The 21,206-nt window shown below is 36.8% G+C and overlaps 1 protein-coding gene and 1 non-coding gene across 2 annotated transcripts; both read right to left on the bottom strand.

Moving 5' to 3' along the window:
- Window positions 1–118: 118 nt before the first annotated feature.
- crtc-1 (CREB-regulated transcription coactivator 1 homolog) lies at window positions 119–7,551 on the bottom strand. The gene is made up of 7 exons (NM_058516.8): window positions 7,353–7,551; window positions 5,965–6,042; window positions 5,530–5,661; window positions 5,273–5,478; window positions 3,855–4,193; window positions 1,740–2,217; window positions 119–592 (listed from the first exon to the last, which is right to left on the bottom strand). Exons 1-7 carry the CDS (start codon window positions 7,452–7,454, stop codon window positions 467–469), a joined length of 1,461 nt encoding a protein of 486 aa, NP_490917.4. The 5' UTR covers window positions 7,455–7,551; the 3' UTR covers window positions 119–466.
- Window positions 7,552–14,343: 6,792 nt separating this feature from the next.
- On the bottom strand, window positions 14,344–14,435 carry Y20F4.11. Its single transcript, NR_101526.1, has one exon. It is a non-coding gene; the product is annotated as an Unclassified non-coding RNA Y20F4.11 (non-coding RNA).
- Window positions 14,436–21,206: the final 6,771 nt, after the last annotated feature.

The raw sequence follows: 21,206 nt of genomic DNA, 5'->3' as shown, positions 1-21,206 counted from the left end.
TATGTTGTGCAGTACGCATTCTCAGCATTTTATGTCCCCGTAATATTTTCTTTGAGGAACGAGGGGAAGATTCTGGAAAAGAGTGAGAGAGTGTGAGACACAGAGAGTAATAAAATTATCGATTTTTTTTTCAAAAATTAAGAACATTGAAATGCGTGGGTGGAGAGGTGTGTGTTTGGGGGCTTCGGAAATTCGTCTTTTATCACATTTAATTGTTGTTTTGGAATTCTGGGGTATATTTCGATAAAAATAGGCGCCGCCACGTGGAATCTCGTGGCGAGGGGCAAGAGAATTAGAGAGACAGAGAGAGAGAGAGAAAGTGAATGAGAGATAGAGACATGGTGCCAGGCCCATCACGGTTTGATCTACAAAAAATGCGGGAATTTTCAAAAAATGCGCATTTTTTGTAGATCTACGTAAATCAAACCGAAATGAGACACTCTGACACCACGTGCGTGGGCGGGACCTAATTTTGGAGCATTTGTGTACCGCCCGGATCATGGAATGAGTTGTTGGGTGTTTGGTGGTTGGATATTGTCTGTGGCGGCGCTCCGTTACATAACACGCTGTCCAGTGAGTCGAGGCCAAGATCCTGTAAAAAGATGTGTGATGCAATTGCGCTATATTGGACAAAGGGGGTTTACGGAGTCTCGCAGCGACTTTTTTTATATTTTTTTCCAAGAGTTTCGTTCTTTTATAACCACAATTCAGCGGAATATAGCTATTTTGAAATGGAAGAGTTTTTGCCGAACTAGGCCATTTTGGCTCAGTAGATTTACGGCGAGTTGCGTGTCGCGTCGCGGCTCGATTCTAGTTGTGAAACTAAATGTATTTGTCGTGTAGTACACGACTTTCCCAGTCCGGCGGGCGATTGTCAATGGAGCGCGAAAAATTCAACGAGGAAGACCAGAACGACCGCGAAACAAAAATTGGTGGCCGAGTTTTGTTTTTTGAAAACCATAACTGATAGCATAGAAAACTAAAAAAAAGATGCAGAAATTTGAATTTTTTTTTGAAAAAAACCGCATGGCCGAGAAAAAAAATTGATGGCCGAGTTTTTTATAATTACGAAATTTCAATAGAAATCAGGACAGGAACGTTTTTTTTCGAAAAAAATCTAAAAATTTAGGCGTCGAGTTGTTTTTGAATTGTTGAAACTTGTGAAAACTTAATTTTTGTCTTGAAAAGTTTGAAAAAATCCGAAAATTACGATCGCCACGTGACCGCGAAAGTGAAATTGGTGGCCGAGTTTCAGCAAAACATGAGCAAAAATCGGCGGAAATTTTAAAATTAAAAAAAAAAATTTTTGGTCTCCGTTCAAAATTTAAGACTATTTTTTGGCTTACAAAAAACAAAATTTCGCTACTTTAATTTTCACGTGGGGTGCCAGGGGCCACGTGGTGTCAGAATGTCTCTTTTCGGTTTGATCTCCGAAAAATGCGGGAGAAGAGACGCAGAGTTCTCAACTGATTTTGCATGGTTAAGAACGTGCCGACGTCACATTTTTTGGGCAAAAAAAATCCCGCATTTTTTGTAGATCAAACCGTAAAGGGACAGCCTGCCACCACGTGAGGGGCTGTTCCATTACGGTTTGATCTAGAAAAAATGCGGGAAATTTTAGCTCAAAAAAAATGTGACGTCAGAACTCTGCGTTTAAATTCCCGCCTTTTTTGTAGATCTACGTAGATCAAGCCGAAATGAGGCAATCTGACACCACGTGAAAATTCAATACAACCTACATTAAAATCATTATACGAATCAACATGATGCCCAGGTGCACCTTCAGCATTTGTAATTGTCAATTTCGGAATATCCAATGCCTCCGGTGAATTGGAGAATGTTCTCGTCGGCCACATGGGCGGTTGATTCGGATCCAATTGATTATGCGGTGACGTCGGCGCCGACTGTGATTCGGGTGTCAACGCTGGACCGGGTACTAGCCTCGGACCACATGCACCTGTACTATGTCTTGGTCCAATTGGAGCATGATAGTATCCACCACCAGGGGCTCCCCCGTTTGTATAAATTTCCTGTTGCTGTTGCTGCTGCTGTTGCACATTTTGAAGATTGGGTAAACTTCCGGCATCTTGATTGAAATCATGCATTCCGGGAGGACTTACTTCCATATACGGAGAGGGTGTCCCTGATCCATCGAGCATTAATGTTGAGGCATGGGGTGAATCCATCGGTGAATGGAGTGGTGAGCCATTATGATACCTGGAAAGTATGCGGATTATCGTTTGAAAAAGTGTCATTTTTTAGGTTTCCCTCATATTTTGAAATGGAAGAGTTTTTGGCGGACTAGGCCAGGCCATATCTTGGGTAGGTTTACGGCGCGCTGCGTGTCGCGTCGCGGCTCGGTTTCAGTGTCATTGTGGAGTACACGACTTTCCCACGCGTTTCCCGAAGCCGATTGTCAATGGAGCGCGAAAAATTCAATGAGAAAGGTTTTTTAAATTCCGCAAAAACTGAAAACTCGGGCATGATGAAAAATTTGAAAAAAAACCAGATAGATAGATTTTCCAAAAAAAAAAATTGCCGGCCAAAAATTTTTTTTTTTTCAGATTTCATAAACAAATAGGCCACGCGGCCTTGAAAAAAGCTCGGCCACGTTGCACACGGGGTTCTGGCCTTCCTCATTGAATTTTTCGCGCTCCATTGGAAATCTTCTGCCGGACAACGCGTGGGAAAGTCGTGTACTCCACACGGACAAATGCATTTAGTTTTACAACTAAAATCGAGCCGCGACGCGACACGCAACGCGCCGTAAATCTACCCCAAATATGGCCTGGCCTAGTTCGGCAAAAACTCTTCCATTTCAATTTATGAGGGAAGCCAGAAAAAAAAAACCGAAAATCTACTTTTTTTAAAGGTTTTCATTCGAGAAAATCGCCCAAATTACTGAATTCTGTTATTTTTTATTCGAAAATTTACGTGGCCGGGCATATTTGCTACAAGAGAAAACTCGGCCACGTAGCAGTTATTGGTGTGTTCTAAAAAATCCGGAAATAGGCCCCGAAATAGGGAAACTCGGCCACGTGGCAATTTCAAACGAAACTGCTGATATCAGTCCCATTGGAAATTTTACGAATATAACACAATTTTGTAAAAATTTTGCAAAACTTGAAATGGAAGAGTTTTTGCCGAACTAGGCCATTTTAGCTCGGGCACGGCCGGGGTAGATTTACGGCGCGTTGCGTGTCGCGTCGCGGCTCGATTTTAGTTGTAAAACTAAATGTATTTGTCCGTGTGGAGTACACGACTTTCCCAGTCCGGCAGGCGATTGTCAATGGAGCGCGAAAAATTCAGTGAGGAAGGCCGGAGCCCGTGAAAAATAATATTTTAGGAGCCTGGAAAATTGAAAGGTGGCCTAGGAAGTACAGAAAAGTTTAGAAATATGGGACGGCCTAGAAATTTCAACATGGCCTAAAAACTTTTGATGGCATAGAAACTCCAAAAAAGTATTAATGAGGAAAGAAAGAACCCCGTGCAAAGTGTCTGTGTAAAAAATTGGTGGCTGATTTTTTAAAAAGATTTTTGCTGGTCGGCACTTAAAATTAGATGCTGAAATCGTAATTTTACGGGTAATTGCTCAAAAAGTTTGGTTGGAAAACTCGGCCACTCGGCCACCACGCCACGGCCACGTAAACTTTGCAACCACGTGGAGTTAGAAAGTCCCATTTAGCTTTGATCTTCGAAAAATGCGGGAGGTGAGACGCAGAGTTCTCAACTGATTTCGCATGCTTAAGAACGTGCTGACGTCACTATTTTCTGGGGAAAAAATCCCGCATTTTTTGTGGTTCAAATCTCCAACTTTATATCCCCGGGCCACTTAAACTTTGCAACCAACTCACCCATACATAGGTGTCATCATATGATTAGGTGATTGTAACGGTGACATTCCATTATTGCCTCCGCCCATTTGTTGGTTATTGCCCATTTGTAATGGTGGAGGTATCTGATGATGCATCTGAACCGGTGATCCTTGCTGCGATCCTTGAGGTGTTAACTGAGGTGAGTGTTGTTGTGATTGACTGTTCGGAGCCATCATTCCAGATGGTCCAGGCATCGAATTTTGAAGATAATGAGGCATTTGATGAAATGCCATTTGTTGTTGTTGATGGTGATGTGGATGCATTGGAACCATACCGCCCATGTTATGAATTGCAGGATCCGAACGTGCACGATTGATTCTGCAAGGTCAAAAATTGGCTCTGATTTTTCGAATATATATATTAAAGGATTAAATTCAGCGAATATTTGCAACAAGACTGCCCGACTTTCGGATACGGGTAATTTAGGTAGAAAAATGGTTTTTTTTTCGTGAAAAAGGCTGTGAAATGTCAAATAAATATTGAATCGAATATCAAAAAAATTGGTTCGGAATTTTTTTCCAAAACTTTGTTTTGTTAGTTAAATTACTATGTGAAATTACAGACTCAGTCATTGCGTATTGGTGTCATTAAAGTGATGAAAAATATTTGCAAAAATGAGTTTTTAAATTTTGAACGGCTGTAACTTTAGAAACATGCAAAGCAGGGTTTTTTTGGTTTTTTTTTGCGAAAAATTAATTCGAAAAATCTAAAAATTGATTTTTTGGTTTTTTTTTAGTCCAAAAAATCCAAAAAATGTTTGCCGTGTCGAGTCTCGACTCGTGACTATTCTCTATTAGTAGGGTTATTCAAGTAGTGTCGGAAAATTGAAATGTAGAAAAATTACGTCACAACTGTATCAGAATCCATTAAAACATGTATGTTAATACATTTTGCAACATTATTTGAATAAACCCATTAAAAATAAACTCAAGCATCAATATTTTTTGGTTTTTTTTTTGGATTTTTGAATGTAAAAATAGTAATTGCCACCTTTTGACAGTAAATAAAAAAATTTCAAAAAATTTGGCCACCTTGTTTCATCTATACCCATTTCTGAGCTACGACGGCCATTGGAAGTGTGCTAGGTACACGTTTTGAAAAAGTCCAAATTTTGGATTGTAATTCCAAAACCAGTTATTTGACAAAAAACTGTCTACTCAAAAAACAATTTTCAACTATTTATAAACGTTTTATAATATCCCGTTTGTTGTCAAAGATTCAAATCGATAAAGAAAAAATACAATGTTTTAATACGAATAATTAAGGCAAAATTAAAGTATAAAAATGTAGTTCGCAAAAATTTGCATTTGAAATTAAAAAAAAAACTTCTCGCTGACGCTGATTTTTAGAGAAAAAAAACTCAGTTTTTAAATATTTATCAAAATTCAAAAACTCACTGATTCCACGACTCGGGCGGCACAAGCTGTCCAGGTTGGTTATACGGGGGTCCATAGGGCGTATACTGCGGGTGTTGGGGAGGCGTTCGATCGGGCGATCGTGATAATCCATTCGATCTCATTCCATACGGATGATAGTGATGTGATGGTGATCCAGATGCACTTCCGATCATGTGATCCTCTGGTGATCGACTTCGATGTCCTTGCTGTAATGGAGTTCGTTGCTGAAGAGATTTACAATTAGGAAAAAAACTTACGATAGGTCTGTGTTGAATCTCGTGCTGCCAATTTGGTGGCCATTGTGGTGGAGAGTAGGATGGCATTTGATGGACGTTCGGCAGGGATCCTCCGAGATTGTGACCCCATGGTTGTTGAGGTGGAAGGAGACCCTGGAATATGTTCATTCAATAGTTTATACTAACATTTGAATAATTGTAACATTTTGATTTTAAAGGTGGAGTACCGAAATTTGAGACTTTGCTTTTTTAGACCTAAAATGATACAAAACTACCAAATTCCGTAATGAGACGTTCTGAAAATTTCTAAAAAAAAAAGGCAAATTCTTTGGAAAGTTTCAGGCAGTTTTTGAGATATTTTTCAAGTGTTTCGATGAAAATGGATGTTATTTTCAAACAGAAAAAATATGTTTCTATATTTCCACAATTATTTTCACTTTTGTAGATTCGCCTTACCTGTTGCGGAATGGGCATTGGTGCAGTTGCCGTCGATGATCCTGATGAATCCGTCGGATGATGGGTGATTGATTGCACCTGAATAGAAAAATATTGGCATCTTGCTACTTAACATTTTTACGGCCATTGTCATTGCGAAAAATTTTGAAAACCGGCAATTGCCGAAATTGCCCAAAAATTCATAAACACGGCAATTACCGAAATGGCCGAAATAGTCAGAAATTTCAATTTTCTGCAATTGCCGAAATTGCCAAAAATTGCCAAAAATCCATAAAACCAACAATTGCCGGAATTGCCGAAATTGCCGGATATTTCCAAAACCGGCAATTCCAGAAATTGCCGGAAATTATCATTTTTGGCAATTGGCAAAAATTTCCAAAACCGGAAATTTCCAAACTTACCGGTTGCCGAAAATTTCCAAAACCAACAATCGACGAAATTGCCGATTGCCGGAAAGTAACAAAACCGGCAATTACCGGAATTGTCGATTGCCGAAAATTTGAAAATATTAATGTTTGAAGCACAAGTAGACTATAAAAATGAAATAAAAATTTTATTGATCTACGACTTCCAAAAAAGTGGCAAAAACGGAGATTTTGCCTATTTTCAAAAACTCATATAAAATTTAGAATTTTTTTTTATTTTAGTTTTTTTTTTTAATGTTTTGAAACAATTGGCGCTATTTCAGTAGACATTTCCAATTTTTCGATTAATTATTCGATTCGAGACAATTATATTTTTCAAGTAACTATTATCCGCTTTTGATACTAAAAAATTGAAAGTCATGACTTTGATGAGTTTATGAAAAAGTTGAAAAAAAAAAATTCTTCGAGTATAACTTGTCAGGGGCGGGTGGCAAACGATTTTTTCCGGCAAATCGGCAAATTGCCGGAATTAAACATTTCCGGCAAATCGGCAAACCGGCAAATTACCGATTTCCCGAATTCGCCAGAATAACGGTAATTTGCCGAAAATTTTCGGCAAATTGTGGTTTCGCACTATTTTTTGGAAATTTCAGAATTTCAATTTCAAATGGCAAAATTAAACGCATCCTATGAATGTTCCTACATCTATTTTGAAAAGTAAGCATATTATATGAAAATATCTAAAGAAAACGTTTTTAGATTTTTCCGTCTTATAAAAAATCCCTCTAAATATTTCCGGCAAATCTGGTAACCGGCAAACGGCAAACCGGCAATTTGCCGAACGGCAGTTGCGCCCACCCCTGGTACAACTGTTAAATTTCTTTAGTTTCGCCCAAAAAATTATTTTTACTAATTTTTTGTTAGTTCTCAACAAATGTTAAATTTTCAAATAAAAACGCAATTTAGAAAAACAAATTTTGCATTATATATATATATATATATATATATAGCTAATTTCCAAACCTGTCGCATAATATCCTCAAACGTTGTATTCTCCTCATTCTGTTTCCTCTCGAGTATTGCAATCTTCTCACTGAACTTGCGTGGTGTATTCGAATTTGACATTCGCATCGCTCCCAGGGAGAGAGCGATTTCGTCGGTCTATTTCCGCTATACTTGGGGGAAATTTCAGATGGAGAATTCAAATGTTTCGATGTTTTTCCTGCAGGTGATTGAAATGAGTAAAATAAAACGAGCAAGGGAGAGAGAGACGGGAAAAGATCAGAAAATGAAAATGAAATCCGAGAGCTGAAGGAGGAGGTGAGGGTGGAGGAGAAGCCTTGAGAGAGAGAGAGCACTTTCAGAGATTAGACACACATGCACACAAGGATATATATATATATATCTAAAATCGGAAAATGTGTCGAGAGTAGTATGGGGGAAATTTGGGAAACATTGCATTGCGAGAAAATTTCATTTTGCCGAGGAGAGCAGCGTGACCGATAAAATTTAAAAGTTCGGCCACTATCTTCTTATGGCCTAGTATTTTGGAAAATTAGGCCATCAGGAACATCAACGGTATCCCCACGTGACCTGGCATGGATTTTCTCATAAATTTAAATGGAAGAGTTTTTGCCGAACTAGGCCATTTTTGCTCGGCCATATCTGGAGTAGATTTACAGCGCGTCGTAGCTTCATTTTAGTTGTAAAACTAAATGTATTTGTCCGTGTGGAGTACACGACTTTCCCAGTCCGGCGGGCGATTGGCAATGGAGCGCGAAAAATTCAATGAGGAAGGCCAGAACCCCGTTACCTGGGATTTTATCAAGTTAGGCATGGAGTAAGTGGAAAAGTTCGACCCAGGGTTAAAAAATATAGAAGATTTTTCCTTGTGGCCTAAGAAGTTGAAAAATTAGGCCACCTGGAAAGATGGCCTTTGAGTTTTCCCTGTAGCCTAGTTTTAGGAAAAGTTAGGCCACCTGAAAAAGAGGCAAACTAATTTAGAAAATCTAGATGTGGCAGATAAATTTCGAAAGTTCGACTTTTGGAAACTTATTCTAAAATTAGAGAAGATTTTTTCTGGTGGCCTAGGTTTAGGGAAAGTTAGGTCATCAATATTTTCTTTAATTTTCCCAAGTGGCAGAACAATTTGAAAACTTCGGCCACCAAAAACTGGTTGATTTTGGGAAGTTAGGCTATTAGTTGAGAGGTCCCTGAGATTTTCCCTCGTGACCAAGAAAAGTTTAGCCTGGAAAATAGGTTTTTGCACAATATGGCCGAGAATACATAGAAGTTAGGTCAGATTTCTTTGTGGCCTAGGATTAATGATAAGTTAGGCCATCAGTTTTTCTACGTGGCCTAGAAATTCAATTTTTTTCAGAAAATTTTTTTGAAATCCCGCCAAAATTTTTCTCAGAAGATTTGAATTCCCGCCAAAATTTTTTTCAGAAAACTTGAAAAAGGCTCGTGTACTCCACGTGTACAATTTTTTTGAAAAAAATTAACGGAACAAAATATTTCAACACAAATTTAAATAAATGACTCATCAATAATTTTTTTTTGAAAATTTTAACTTTTTAAAAGCTATACAAAAGAGCAATTGCCACGTGGCAATTAAAAAAATCTAAAAATAAGCTGGAAATTGGCTGAAAAAAGAGGAAATCAAGGAAGCTGACACATACATAAAAAAAGAAGAAAAAAAAAGCAGAAAGAGAGAGAGAGAGAGAATAGATGGTGGTGGCCGGTGAGAGACTTAGAGAAAAAGACAAAAAAGAGCATGTGATAAGGCTAAGGGCGTTGTGTGTGTGTGTGTCGCTCCGAAATGAGTGAGAGAGACGTTTACCACTTATTTCGGGAAGTGCTCAGCGCTAAATTTAGGAGAGATTTAGTTTTTTTTTTTGCCGGAAAAATAACAAAAACTACAAAAAGATTGAAATTATAGGGTTTTCTCAGCAAGTCTAGATATTTAACATTTTCGCAACATATAATTTAAATTTTATGTAAAAAATTTGGTAAAAACGTGGCCGTGGCCTAGAAAACCTGATATATGGCAGAAGTTTAGCAGTGTTCTAGACAACTAAAAATAAAGTTAGGTAATATAAACATTTTTATTTTTATTATTTCAGATTACCTGTCAGTACCAAACAAATGAATTGAGATGGAAGAGTTTTACCGAACTAGGCCATTTTGGCTCGGCCATATCTGGGGTAGATTTACGGTGCGTTGCGTGTCGCGTCGCGGCTCGATTTTAGTTGTAAAACTAAATGTAATTGTCCGTGTGGAGTACACGACTATTGTCAATGGAGCGCAAAAAACTCAATGAGGAAGGCCAGAACCCCGTGGCCTAGGAAGTACAAAAAAGTTTAGAAATATGAGATGGCCCAGAAGTTTCAAAATTGTCTAGAAATTTCAACATAACCTAGAAAACTTTTGATGGCCTAGAAATACCTTAAATTTTCAGGTGACCTAGACGGAATATAACCTTGCAGGTGGCCTAGAACTTCCAGCATGGCCTAAGAATCTTAAAACAGAGGCCTAGAAATAAGTGAAAAATCACACTGAAGCAAAATTAGCAACGTGGCCTAGAAATTTCCTCTTCCATCCATATACAGTTTAGAAATATGAAACCGACTAAAAATTTCAACATGACCTAAAAACTTTTGATGGCCTAGAAATACCAAAACCGTCTTAGTTGTGGCCTAGAAATTTGGAATAGGACTTTGCAAGTTCGAAAAAAGTTCACAAGTTTTAGGTGGCCTAGAACTTCCAACATAGCCTAGAAATCTTAAAACAGAGGCCTAGAAATAAGAGAAAAATCACACTGAAGCAAAATTAGCAACGTGGCCTAGAAATTTCCTCTTCCATCCATATACAGTTTAGAAATATGAAACCGACTAAAAATTTCAACATGACCTAAAAACTTTTGATGACCTAGAAACACCAAAACTGTCTTAAAATTTTTAAATGGCCTAAAAATCTTAAAACAGAGGCCTAGAAATAAATCAAACTAAAACAAAATTAGTAGCTCAGAAATTTCCTCTTCCATCAATACATCACGTGTAAAAATGCGCTCTTCTGATAGGTTTCTTATTGTTTTTTTTTTCGTTCATCCAGTAAGGAATCCCATGATGACATCATGTGCTTCTTCTTCTTATCGTTTTCGCATAAAATATTGATGAAAACTTCACTGGGGAAAGGGAAGAAAAAGACCAAAAAAAGTGAAAAATTGTGTCTGGACGGACAAAACAATACAACAAAAAACTGGAAAATGTATTCAAAAAAATGCAAATTTCAGCTAGTTTTCTAGTTTTCTTTCAGTCCAAAAGATGAATCAGAATTTTTTTTTTGAAATTTCCATATTGAAAAAAAAAATGTTTTTATGGAAAGTTTCCTTTTCTAGACAGTGAAAAAGGCATAAATTGAAATGGAAGAGTTTGCCGAACTAGGCCATTTGGCTCGGCCATATCTGGGGTAGATTTACGGCGCGTAGCGTGTCGCGTCGCGGCTCGGTTTTAGCTGTAAAACTAAAATCAATGAGGAAGGCCAGAACCCCGCGAAAAAGTTTCCTTTTAGAGGCTTTGGGGATTTTAGGCCAAATGTTTTCTAGGCCGTGAAAAAGGTTTCCTAGGCCACGAGGATATATTTTTTAGACGTTTTCTACGTTTTTCCAGGCTACCAGGATATTAATAGGCAAAGTCCAAAGAGCTCACTCGATAAAAAGTTTATACATGTATTATTGCCCCGCCGCCGGAAATATGTTTCTGACATTTTCCAATTTTCTTTCTACTGCGAAAAATCATGGAAACATTAATCAAAAAACCCCGATTGAATTACCTAATTTTCCGGAAAAATCAAAATAGATCAACTTATCAATAGAGCGCAGTTGCTGCAACATTTTTCACGGGGTTCTGGCTTTCCTCATTGAATTTTTCGCGCTCCATTGACAATCACCCGCCGGACTGGGAAAGTCGTGTACTCCACACGGAAATATACATTTAGTTTTACAACTGAAATCGAGCCGCGACGCGGCTCGATTTCAGTTGTAAAAAAATCCGTAACCAGTTTATCAATAGAGCACACTTTCGAAATATAATATGCGTACAATTTTGCATATTTATGAAAAAAAAGGGCAAATTCGCAACATTTTTAGGCGGTTTATGTAAATTTAAATTTGCGTTTAATTCAGTGATCATTGTGGGAAAGTTTTAAAAAGTTGGAAAATTCCCCAACAAAAAGAGTGGGTGAAAAACCAACAAAGAAAAATCTAAAATTCAAAGCAAAAAGCGGAAGACTAAAAAGAGCTGCATTTTCCGGAGAAATTCCGGGAAAAAACCAAAGAAGAAGTGACAACAAATGAGCTGAAGTTCCACGTGGCAGATTTTTTTTTGGAAAATTTTGAGTTTTTTAAACTTGGGGCCGTGGACTAGTTTTTGAGGACGATTTGCATAGATTTCTAGTTATTTATCAATGGAGCGCGGTTGCTCGTACAGTTTTTTAAAATTTATGAATTTAAAATTTTTTTAAACTCAAAAATTTAAATTAAAAAATTCGAATTTTGAAGGGGTTTTGGCCTTCCTCATTGAATTTTTCGCGCTCCATTGACAATCGCCTGCCGGACTGGGAAAGTCGTGTACTCCACACGGACAAATACATTTAATTTTACAACTAAAATTGAGCCGCGACGCGACACGCAACGCGCCTTAAATCTATCCCAGATATGGCCGAACCAACATGGCCTAGTTCGGCAAAAACTCTTCCATTTCAATTTATGAGGGAAGCCAGAAATCCGTGAATTTTTATTCAATTTTTTTTTTCAAAATTTTTTGTTTCAAAAAAAAAACGAAAAATTTAAAACAATTCAAATATCCTTTGAGGGCGGTAAACTTCAAAATTTAAAAAAATTTCTCAATTTTTGAATTTTAGGTTATATAACCGGTTATAAGAATTTAAAATTAAAATTCTTTTAGAAAAAAAAATATTGCAACAAAAAAAAAAAAAAAAAACTTCCTCCGAGTAATAATAATTGGCAAAAAAAAAAGAAAAAAAGAAGAAGCCCGGAGGAGCAGGAGCTGGAGGAGTAGGCAGAGAGAAAGATGGAAAAAGTGAGAGAGAGAGAGAGAGAGAGAGTACAGAAAGAAAAAGAGATAGTGAAAGCATTGGCGGCTTGACGGCTAAAGTCAACTTACTCTTCTCTCCCACCACCACCAGTTTTATCGGTCGCTGCAGGAATTGAGAGAGAGAGAGCAGGAGCAGAAGATAGAGAGAAAATGTTCCCCTTCTGACAAACATGGTGCATGTTCCTACAGTTTGGCCACGGATTTCTGGCTTCTCTCATAAATTGAAATGGAAGAGTTTTTGCCGAACTAGGCCATTTTGGCTCGGTAGATTTACGGCGCGTTGCGTGTCGCGTCGCGGCTCGATTTCAGTTGTAAAACTAAATGTATTTGTCCGTGTGGAGTGCACGACTTTCCCAGTCCGGCGGGCGATTGTCAATGGAGCGCGAAAAAATCAACGAGCAAAACCCCGTGGTGTGGGCTTTCTAGGCCACCAATTTTTTTTTGAGAAAAAATATTATGTTGTGCTCCCCCATCTAAGTCACCTTTTTTAGGTCGCTTAATCTCTTGATGGCCTTGGATTTGTTTTTCTAGGCCACCATAGAAAATCAACTTTGCTTCTAGATAAATGAGATGCTCAACATCACCTGATGACCTAGGTTTTTTCTAGGCCACGCCGTAACGACCTAGGCCTCACGTTTGGAACAGGGGTGTGCGGTAATCGGAAATTTCCGGCAATCGGCAATTTCGGTAATTGCCGATTGTGGAAATTTCCGGCAATTTTGGAAATTGCCGGTTTTGGAAATTTTCGGCAATTTCGTTAATTGCCGGTTTTGGAAATTTTTGGCAGTTTCGGTAATTGCCGATTTTGGAAATTTCCGGCAATCGGCAATTCTGGCAATTGCCGGTTTTAGAAATTTTCAGCAATTGCCGAAAATGGAAATTTCCGGCAATTTCGGTAATTGCAGATTTTGAAAATTTTCGGCAAAAAAGAAAATTTCCGGCAATTCCGGCAATTCTGAAACTGCCGATTCCTGGGCATTTTCGGCAATTTTCAAACCTTGTTATATTCCGGAATTTAAAAAATGCCACCTTGTTCGGCAATTCCCGCAATTGCCGGTTTTCAAAATTTCCGGCATTCGGAAATTTCGACAGTTTGCCAGAATTGCCGAAATTGCCGAAAATTCGATTTCCGTGCCTCCCGTGGTCTAGGAACATAAAAGTGTATTTTTTTCCGAAAAGATCAAGTGTATTTTTCATCGATCATTGTTCTTGAAGCGGCGGGGGGTACAGTGTGTTGTTCAACAAAAATTGCTGTATCAACAGTGTCTCGTTGAGATGGGGGAAAAGCTCAGAGTGCACCCAAACAGTCTCGTGATTCACACACTTTTTCTCTAGGTGTCTCGTGTTGCACTTGACAGCTTGTTAGAACGGGCAATTTGGATTTCTAGGCCAAGTAGATGTAATTGTCTCAGTCGTTTTCTGTGGTGAGGTGGCTGAAGTTAGGTTTTCTAGGCCACGTAGGCCCTAGATAGAACTCGACAAATATGTGGCCGAACTTTGGATTTCTAGGCCACGCATTGTTCAAAGAGACCCGGGCATCTATGTAGTCACATTTTGGAATTTCTAGGCCATGAATTGTTAAGGGGGACCTCGACACATAGGGGCCGAATTTTGGATTTCTAGGCCACAGAGAGTTTAGTGAGGCCCCCTACAACTTTGTGGCCTAGTTTTCAATTTTCTAGGCCACGTAACGCTTAGACCGAAGAACTGTTAAAACGCCAAACTTATGTTAGAAAAAATTCTCAACAACAGCAAAAATTTCGAAAAGTGTAGGAGTTTGTGTGTGTGTGTTATCATTCTTGTTATCAGTAAAAGTGCCCTGTATGATAACTTCCATTTCAAACATTTCAAATTCAAATAGATTGTACTCATGTGAGAATCAAATCAAAAAAGTGCGAGGGAAATCATTCACCGAAACAAAAACTGGTATGTCATATGAGGGTATTATGATGATTTCGTTTTCCAGCAGAAAAGTGACAAATTGCTCGATAAACCGAGGGAAATTTGCAATTTGGGAAGTTTTTTTCTACACGGGGTTCTGGCCTTCCTCATAGAGTTTTTCGCGCTCCATTGATAATCGCCTGCCGGACTGGGACAGTCGTGTACTCCACTCGGACAAATACATTTAGTTGTACAACTAAAATCGAGCCGCGACGCGGCCTTAAATCTACCCCAGTTATGGCCGAGCTAAAATGGCCTAGTTCGGCAAAAACTCTTCCATTTCAATTTATGAGGGAAGCCAAAATCGCGTGATTCTACTTTAAAAAAAATAGAAAATTTGAACAAACGCGCCCCATTGAGAAATTGAGTAAAAATCCTTTCAGATATTTTAAATTAAAAATTAATTAAAAACACTTTTTTTCATAAAATATTTAAGCCGATTTTCTGTGGGTTTTCTTCTTTTTTTCAAACATTTTCGTATAAAAAAATACAAAAAATTTCCAAACAGAATACAGATTGCAAACGCGCCCTAATGATAAATAACGCAAAAACGCCACGTGGAATTTAATAAATTTAATGGAAAAGGAAGAGTATTTTTAAGTTTCACGGATTTCTGGCTTAAATCATAAATTGAAATGGAAGAGTTTTTGCCGAACTAGGCCAGGCCATATCTGGGTAGATTTACGGCGCGTTGCGTGTCGCGTCGCGGCTCGATTTTAGTTGTAAAACTAAATGCATTTGTCCGTGTGGAGTACACGACTTTCTCACGCGTTGTCCGGTGGGCGTTTGTCATTGGAGCGCGAAAAATTCAATGAGGAAGGCCAGAACCCCGTGATGTGGAATTAAATAAATTTAATGAAAAATTAAAAAAAATTAAAAGAAAAAAAACAGTTTAAATATCAATTTAAAAAAATTAATTTAAAGGTGGTGTAGTCGAATTTGAGACTATGCTTAAAAACATTCTCTATGCTCGTACAAGTCGATATGTGAAAGCGAAACATCACAAAAATTTCGCTAAAGGAAGTTATGAGCCTTCAAAGTGCTGAAAAAAATGTCGCCGTCCATCTAATTTGAATTTCGCGCGCAAATGAGAACACCCTCGTGTGTACTCCTCTCGGACAATCAAATAATTAATTTCTTGTTTTCGGCAATTTTAGCCGATTTTTCGTGTTTTTTCGTGATTTTTCATAGTTTTTATTTAAAAGTACTGTTTAAAGAGACAATAAATCGTATTTTGTCAATTATTTAACGCCAAACAGTACAAAAAATGTAGTAGTAACTGGATAATTCAATAAAATGCTAGTTTTGTCTATATTTTGGTGTCAGCAATTAATCGGTTTAAATTGTACTCATAGACTTTTAGGCGTCGTTATTTTAATTAAAACACCGAAAAAACGATGAAAAATCACGAAAAAACACGAAAATCTGCTAAAATTGCCGAAAATCAAGAAATTAATTATTTGATTGTCCGAGAGGAGTACACACAAGGGCGTGCTCATTTGCGCGCGAAATTCAAATTAGATGGACGGCGACATTTTTTTCAGCACTTTGAAGGCTCATAACTTCCTTTAGCGAAATTTTTGTGATGTTTCGCTTTCACATATCGACTTGTACGAGCATAGAGAATGTTTTTAAGCATAGTCTCAAATTCGACTACACCACCTTTAAAAAAAAACTTAATTTCCAAATTTTCATGTACAACCATTTTTAAAAAATCTCAAAAAAAGCTTTAAAAAGTATGCTTTCTTTCATTTTCTCAAATGTGGGTCTTCTCGTGGAGAGCTAAAGAATGGCACAACACAAAACAAAAACTCCAATAAAATTGCAATTGATTCCAGATGTCTCTGAGATGAGAGAGAGACACACAGAGAAACAGGGATTATCTTATTATCACTCAGAAAATAGTCAGAACAACAACAAAAAATCTAAAAGATTTTTTTTTTAAAAAACTTCATTCAAAAAACACTACAATTTTCTATTCTCAGTGGCCTAGATTTTTAATGGCCTAGATTTTTAATGGCCTAGAAATTGAATGGCTTAATTTTTTATATCTTAGATTGTCAGTGTCCTAAGTTTTGAAATTTTTTAATGGTCTAGAAATTTTTTTTGGGTTCGTTTTAAATGGGCTATATTTTCCAGAGCCTAGGTTTTCCACGGCCTAGAATTTTCATGGTCTATAGTTTTTCAAGCCTTGAAATTTACAATCTGGCCTAGTTTGTTTATGGCCTAGAAATTTGGCTTAGAGCGTATAATTTTTATAATTTTCATGTTTTAGAAATATCACAACTCTGGCCAAAAACTTTCCAAAAAAATCTGAAAGTGAAAACTAAAAAATCGATTTTTTTTAGAAACAGAAACAGACGGTCTAGTTTTTTTTAACTCAAAAATTAGAAATTGTGTGGTGCCAAGCTGCCTCATTACGGTTTGATCTACAAAAATGCGGGAATTTTTCGCCCAAAAACTATGTGACGTCAGCACTCTCTTAACCAAGCGAAATCAGTTGATAACCCTGCGTCTCTTCTCCCGCTTTTTTTGTAGATCTACGAAGATCAAGCCGAAATGAGACACTCTGACACCACGTGGGCCCCGTGGTATGGGGACTACAGAGACACATAATAACAATTACGCATTTCGAAATAAAAATGTATCTTTCTCCATCCTGGTCAATGTGAGAAAATAGACACTCACATGGGAAAAATGAAAAGGGGGATAGATGACGCATTTGACTGAAGAGGGTGAATATTTACGTAATAATAATACTAATACTACTAAAGATCTCAGTATGAAGTATTTTGAAATAACAAGGCCTTTTTGAAGTCGACAATCGAAATAACATCCAGGTGGCCGAGTGTTGGATTTCTAGGCCATGAAGCAAGTCTAAATCAGGGGTGTGCGACAAATCTTAAAATTTGCCGAGCTTGGCAAATTCGGCAAGTTTGCCCAACTCGAAAAATTTGAAAAAGTCGGAAAATTTGGCAATCTCGGAAAATTTGGAAAATTTAGCAAATTTGCCAAACTCGGCAAAGTTACCTAATTCGGCAAATTAGCTAAACTCGGCAAATCGGGCAAATCCGGTAAAACCGACAAATTTGCCGAGCTCTGCAAATTCGGCAAGTTTGCCCGACTCGACAAATTTGAAAAATTCGGCAAATTCGGCAAATTTGCCAAACTCGACAAACTCGGCAAATTTGCAAATTCGGCAAGTTTGCCTTTTTTTCCAATTTTTTCTATCAATATTTGGAGTCTATTTTTTCAAAGTTTAGTTGAAAAATAACACAAAAATAACTGGAAAAAAACTCGGCAAACTCGACAAATTCGGTAAATTTGCCAAAATCGGCAAATTTGCCTTTTTTTTCCAATTTTCCCTATCAATATTTTAAGTCTATTTTTAAAAAATTTAGTTGAAAAATAACAAAAATAACTGAGAAAAAAATCTATTTAAAATTTTTATTATAAAAAAAACATCACAGATTAAAAAAAAATGCCTAAAAACTAGGTTCAAAAATTGATGGGGAGACCAATTTTTTTTAAAATTCAGTCCCATTTTAAAATAAAAATAGAGTTAAATCTTCTATTATTTGATGACATAGAAAGATATATTGCCAAGAAAAAAAAAAGACGAGAATTGCTATTTTCTCGTAATCTTCATTTTTCATTTTTGCTGAGATTATCTCTGTCTGACGGGAAAAAAAAAGAAAATGAGACTAACAAAGAATTTGTTGCAGTTGGGAAAATAATGAAAAAATATATAAAAATTTCGCAAATAATGAGAAAATTGCCGGAAATTTTTAATTCCGGCAATTTGCCGTTTTGCCGGAAAAGTTGTTTTCCGCCCACCCCTGGTTTATAGCCGAGAAAACTCACGGTCACGTCGGACCAAAAAGCTTAAGCTTTTTAGAATATTTTATATGAAATTACGAAATGGGCGGTGTAAAGGGATGAAGGTTGGTGTGTGGCAGAAGTGGGATAAGCTGTGGGGGATGAAGAAGGTGTTAGGAGGCAGGTGCTCTCTCAGAAAATTGAAATTTTAATTCAAAGAATTTCCATTAAGGATTTGCCAGCTGACAGCCGAAAAATTGGGTTTTTTCGGTTGGTAGCAGGGATGGGCGGCGAGCCGAAATTTTTGGCGAACGGCAAATTTGGCAAATTTTCGGCAATTTTTTTTTCAAAATTTTTGGCAAATTCTTGGCAACTTTTCGGCAACTTTTCGGCAAATTTCCGGCAAACTTCCGGCAAATTTTCGGCGAATTCGGGAAATATGGCCACATCCGTTCACCTAGATTTTGCTACAAGTTTAGTGTTCAGACCATTTTTTTTATTTTCAAAAGTTCGACGAAATTTTGGCGACATTTTGGTGAAAGTTCGGCAAAAGTTTGGCGAAAATTGGGCAAAAGTTTGGCAAAAGTTCGGCAAAAGTTCGGCGAAAATTTGGCAAAAGTTTGGCGAATTTTGACGAAAGTTTGGCGAATTTTGACGAAAGGTTGGTGAAAGTTCGGCAAAACTTCGGCAAAACTTCGGCAAAACTTCGGCAAGAGTTCGGCAAAAGTTCGGCGAAAGTTCAACAAAAGATCGGCAAAACTTCGGCAAAACTTCGGCAAATTCCGCTTTACTTTAAAAAAAACGCGGCGAGACCAAAAAAAAATCTTTTAATAAGAATTTCTCAGTGTATTCTCATAAGTTAGTGTATACGCACAGACGGCTCTGACTATTTTTAGAAAATTTGCACTTTTAATTGGAAAACTCAGAGATATCATCATATGTCTAGCCAATGACTAATATTATATACTTTGTTAGAATGAACTTTTTGGATTTTGGATATTCCTCTTTACAAGCTGTTTAATTTCAAAAAAAAAAATTTCAAAAATTTAAAAAATTTTTCAGAAAAATCGGGGAAACGCGCAAAATTCTCCAGTACCATGATGGACTTTTTTTTAAAAGATTTTCTATTACGGGAGCACAAAATTTTGAGAATGCGTACTGTACAACATATTTGACGCGCAAAATATCTCGAAAACTACAGTAATTCTTTAAATGATTACTGTAGGTCGATTTACGGTCACTATTTTCGAAAACTCTATCGATAAATAAATTATTTTAATTAATTTCAAAAATCGAGCTCGTAAATCGACCTACAGTAGTCATTTAATGAATTACTGTAGTTTTCGCTACGAGATATTTTGCGCGTCAAATATGATGCGCAATACGCATTCTCAGAATTTTATTGTTCGCGTAATATAATTAGTTTAAAAATACAAAAATTAGGTTTTTCTTATTGATTTCAGAGGGAAAATTATTTTTTCATATTTAAAAAAAAATTGTGTATACCTGGGAAAAATCTGAAAAATTGACGCGCAAAACTGTTATCATTTTCTAAAAACTTGTTGTGTTTGAGAAATATGTCTGGATTATCGATGCTGAAAAATTAAGTGCTGACAAAATTCAAAAAATTCGAAATTTTTTTTCGAATAGTTTAAATTGTAGCGAAAATATAAATGTAACGTTTATCATGTTGATAAACAAAATTCTTAAAGATGGCGTGATTTTTTCTTCATTTTTTCTTATTTTTGTCTACACTATACGTAAATACACTTACAATAATCAAAAACTTCCGAATATCATAATAAAACACTCCAAAAAAAATTAAGAATTTTAGTAATTTCCGGTCAAAGTTTTGGCAAATCGCCAAAATTTTGAAAAATATGAGATTTTAAGGAAATCCTCTACATTGTTTAATACAAATAATTTTAAAAAAATTGCAGTACAAAAAATGTAAGAAAATGAAAAAAAAAATTTTTGTTCGTTTTCCAAAACTATGAGTGGCAAAAACTGAGTAATTGGCACTTTTTGACAGGAAATAAAAAATTTTAAAAAATTTGTTTGAAAAGTTTTATTATGATATTCGTTCATTTTGGCACCACATGAGTTATTTTTAAAACGGCGCTAAATACTCCATTTTTAAATTATTTTTTCAAATATCGTTTGTTTAGTTCAAAAAAGTGTCCACTAGTTCCAAAACACATACAGCTGCGTACGTGAAAATACCAAACACATAATAAAAGGTAAAAGTGTGAAACATTGCACCTGAGGCATATTAGCAATTCAGTTACAAATTAACTTTCGGGGGGAGCTCAACAACTCCGCTAGAAGAAAAATGCTCCCTGATTTAGAAAAAAAAGGGAAAAACTTGGAGAAAGCATCGATTATGTATGAGATTTTCTTTGGTTTTTTTTCACTCTTTTTGCCCTTTTTTTGCAATAGGAGGAAGTCATCTTTTTGAAGCAGAAAAAAATAAATGGGGGGACCAAAAATGGAGGAGACGCAGAGATTATTGCACAAGTTACTTGCTTTACTTATTTGTAGTCTTTTTTTCTTATTTAAGCATTTAGAAACATCAGAGAATCACGTGGTGCCAGGGGCTGCCCCATTACGGTTTGATCTACAAAAAAAGCGGTAATTTTTCGCCCAAAAAAATGTGACGTCAGCACGTTCTTAACCATAAAAAATCAGCTGAGAACTCTGCGTCTCTTCTCCCGCATTTTGTGTAGATCTACGTAGATCAAGCCGAAATGAGACACTCCCACACCACGTGAAAATTAAAAATTCAATTTTAAGTAAGGGCTTATCCTCGAGACAATACACCATAATTAACGCGCGAAATTCCAAAAAAAAACTTCATTTTGGCGGAATTTTCAGGAAGTCGTTAATTTTTCCAACCATATTTAAATATTAATTTGAAAAATTTGAGGAATTCGAATTTTAAGTACCCTAATTTTCTTGTGAAAGTGGGCGGAGTCTAAATACCATAATTGACGCGCAAAAT

Source organism: Caenorhabditis elegans, chromosome I, assembly GCF_000002985.6.
Source record: "Caenorhabditis elegans chromosome I".
Taxonomy (NCBI): Eukaryota; Metazoa; Nematoda; class Chromadorea; order Rhabditida; family Rhabditidae; genus Caenorhabditis; species Caenorhabditis elegans.
This window is presented reverse-complemented; position numbering and strand designations above follow the sequence as displayed.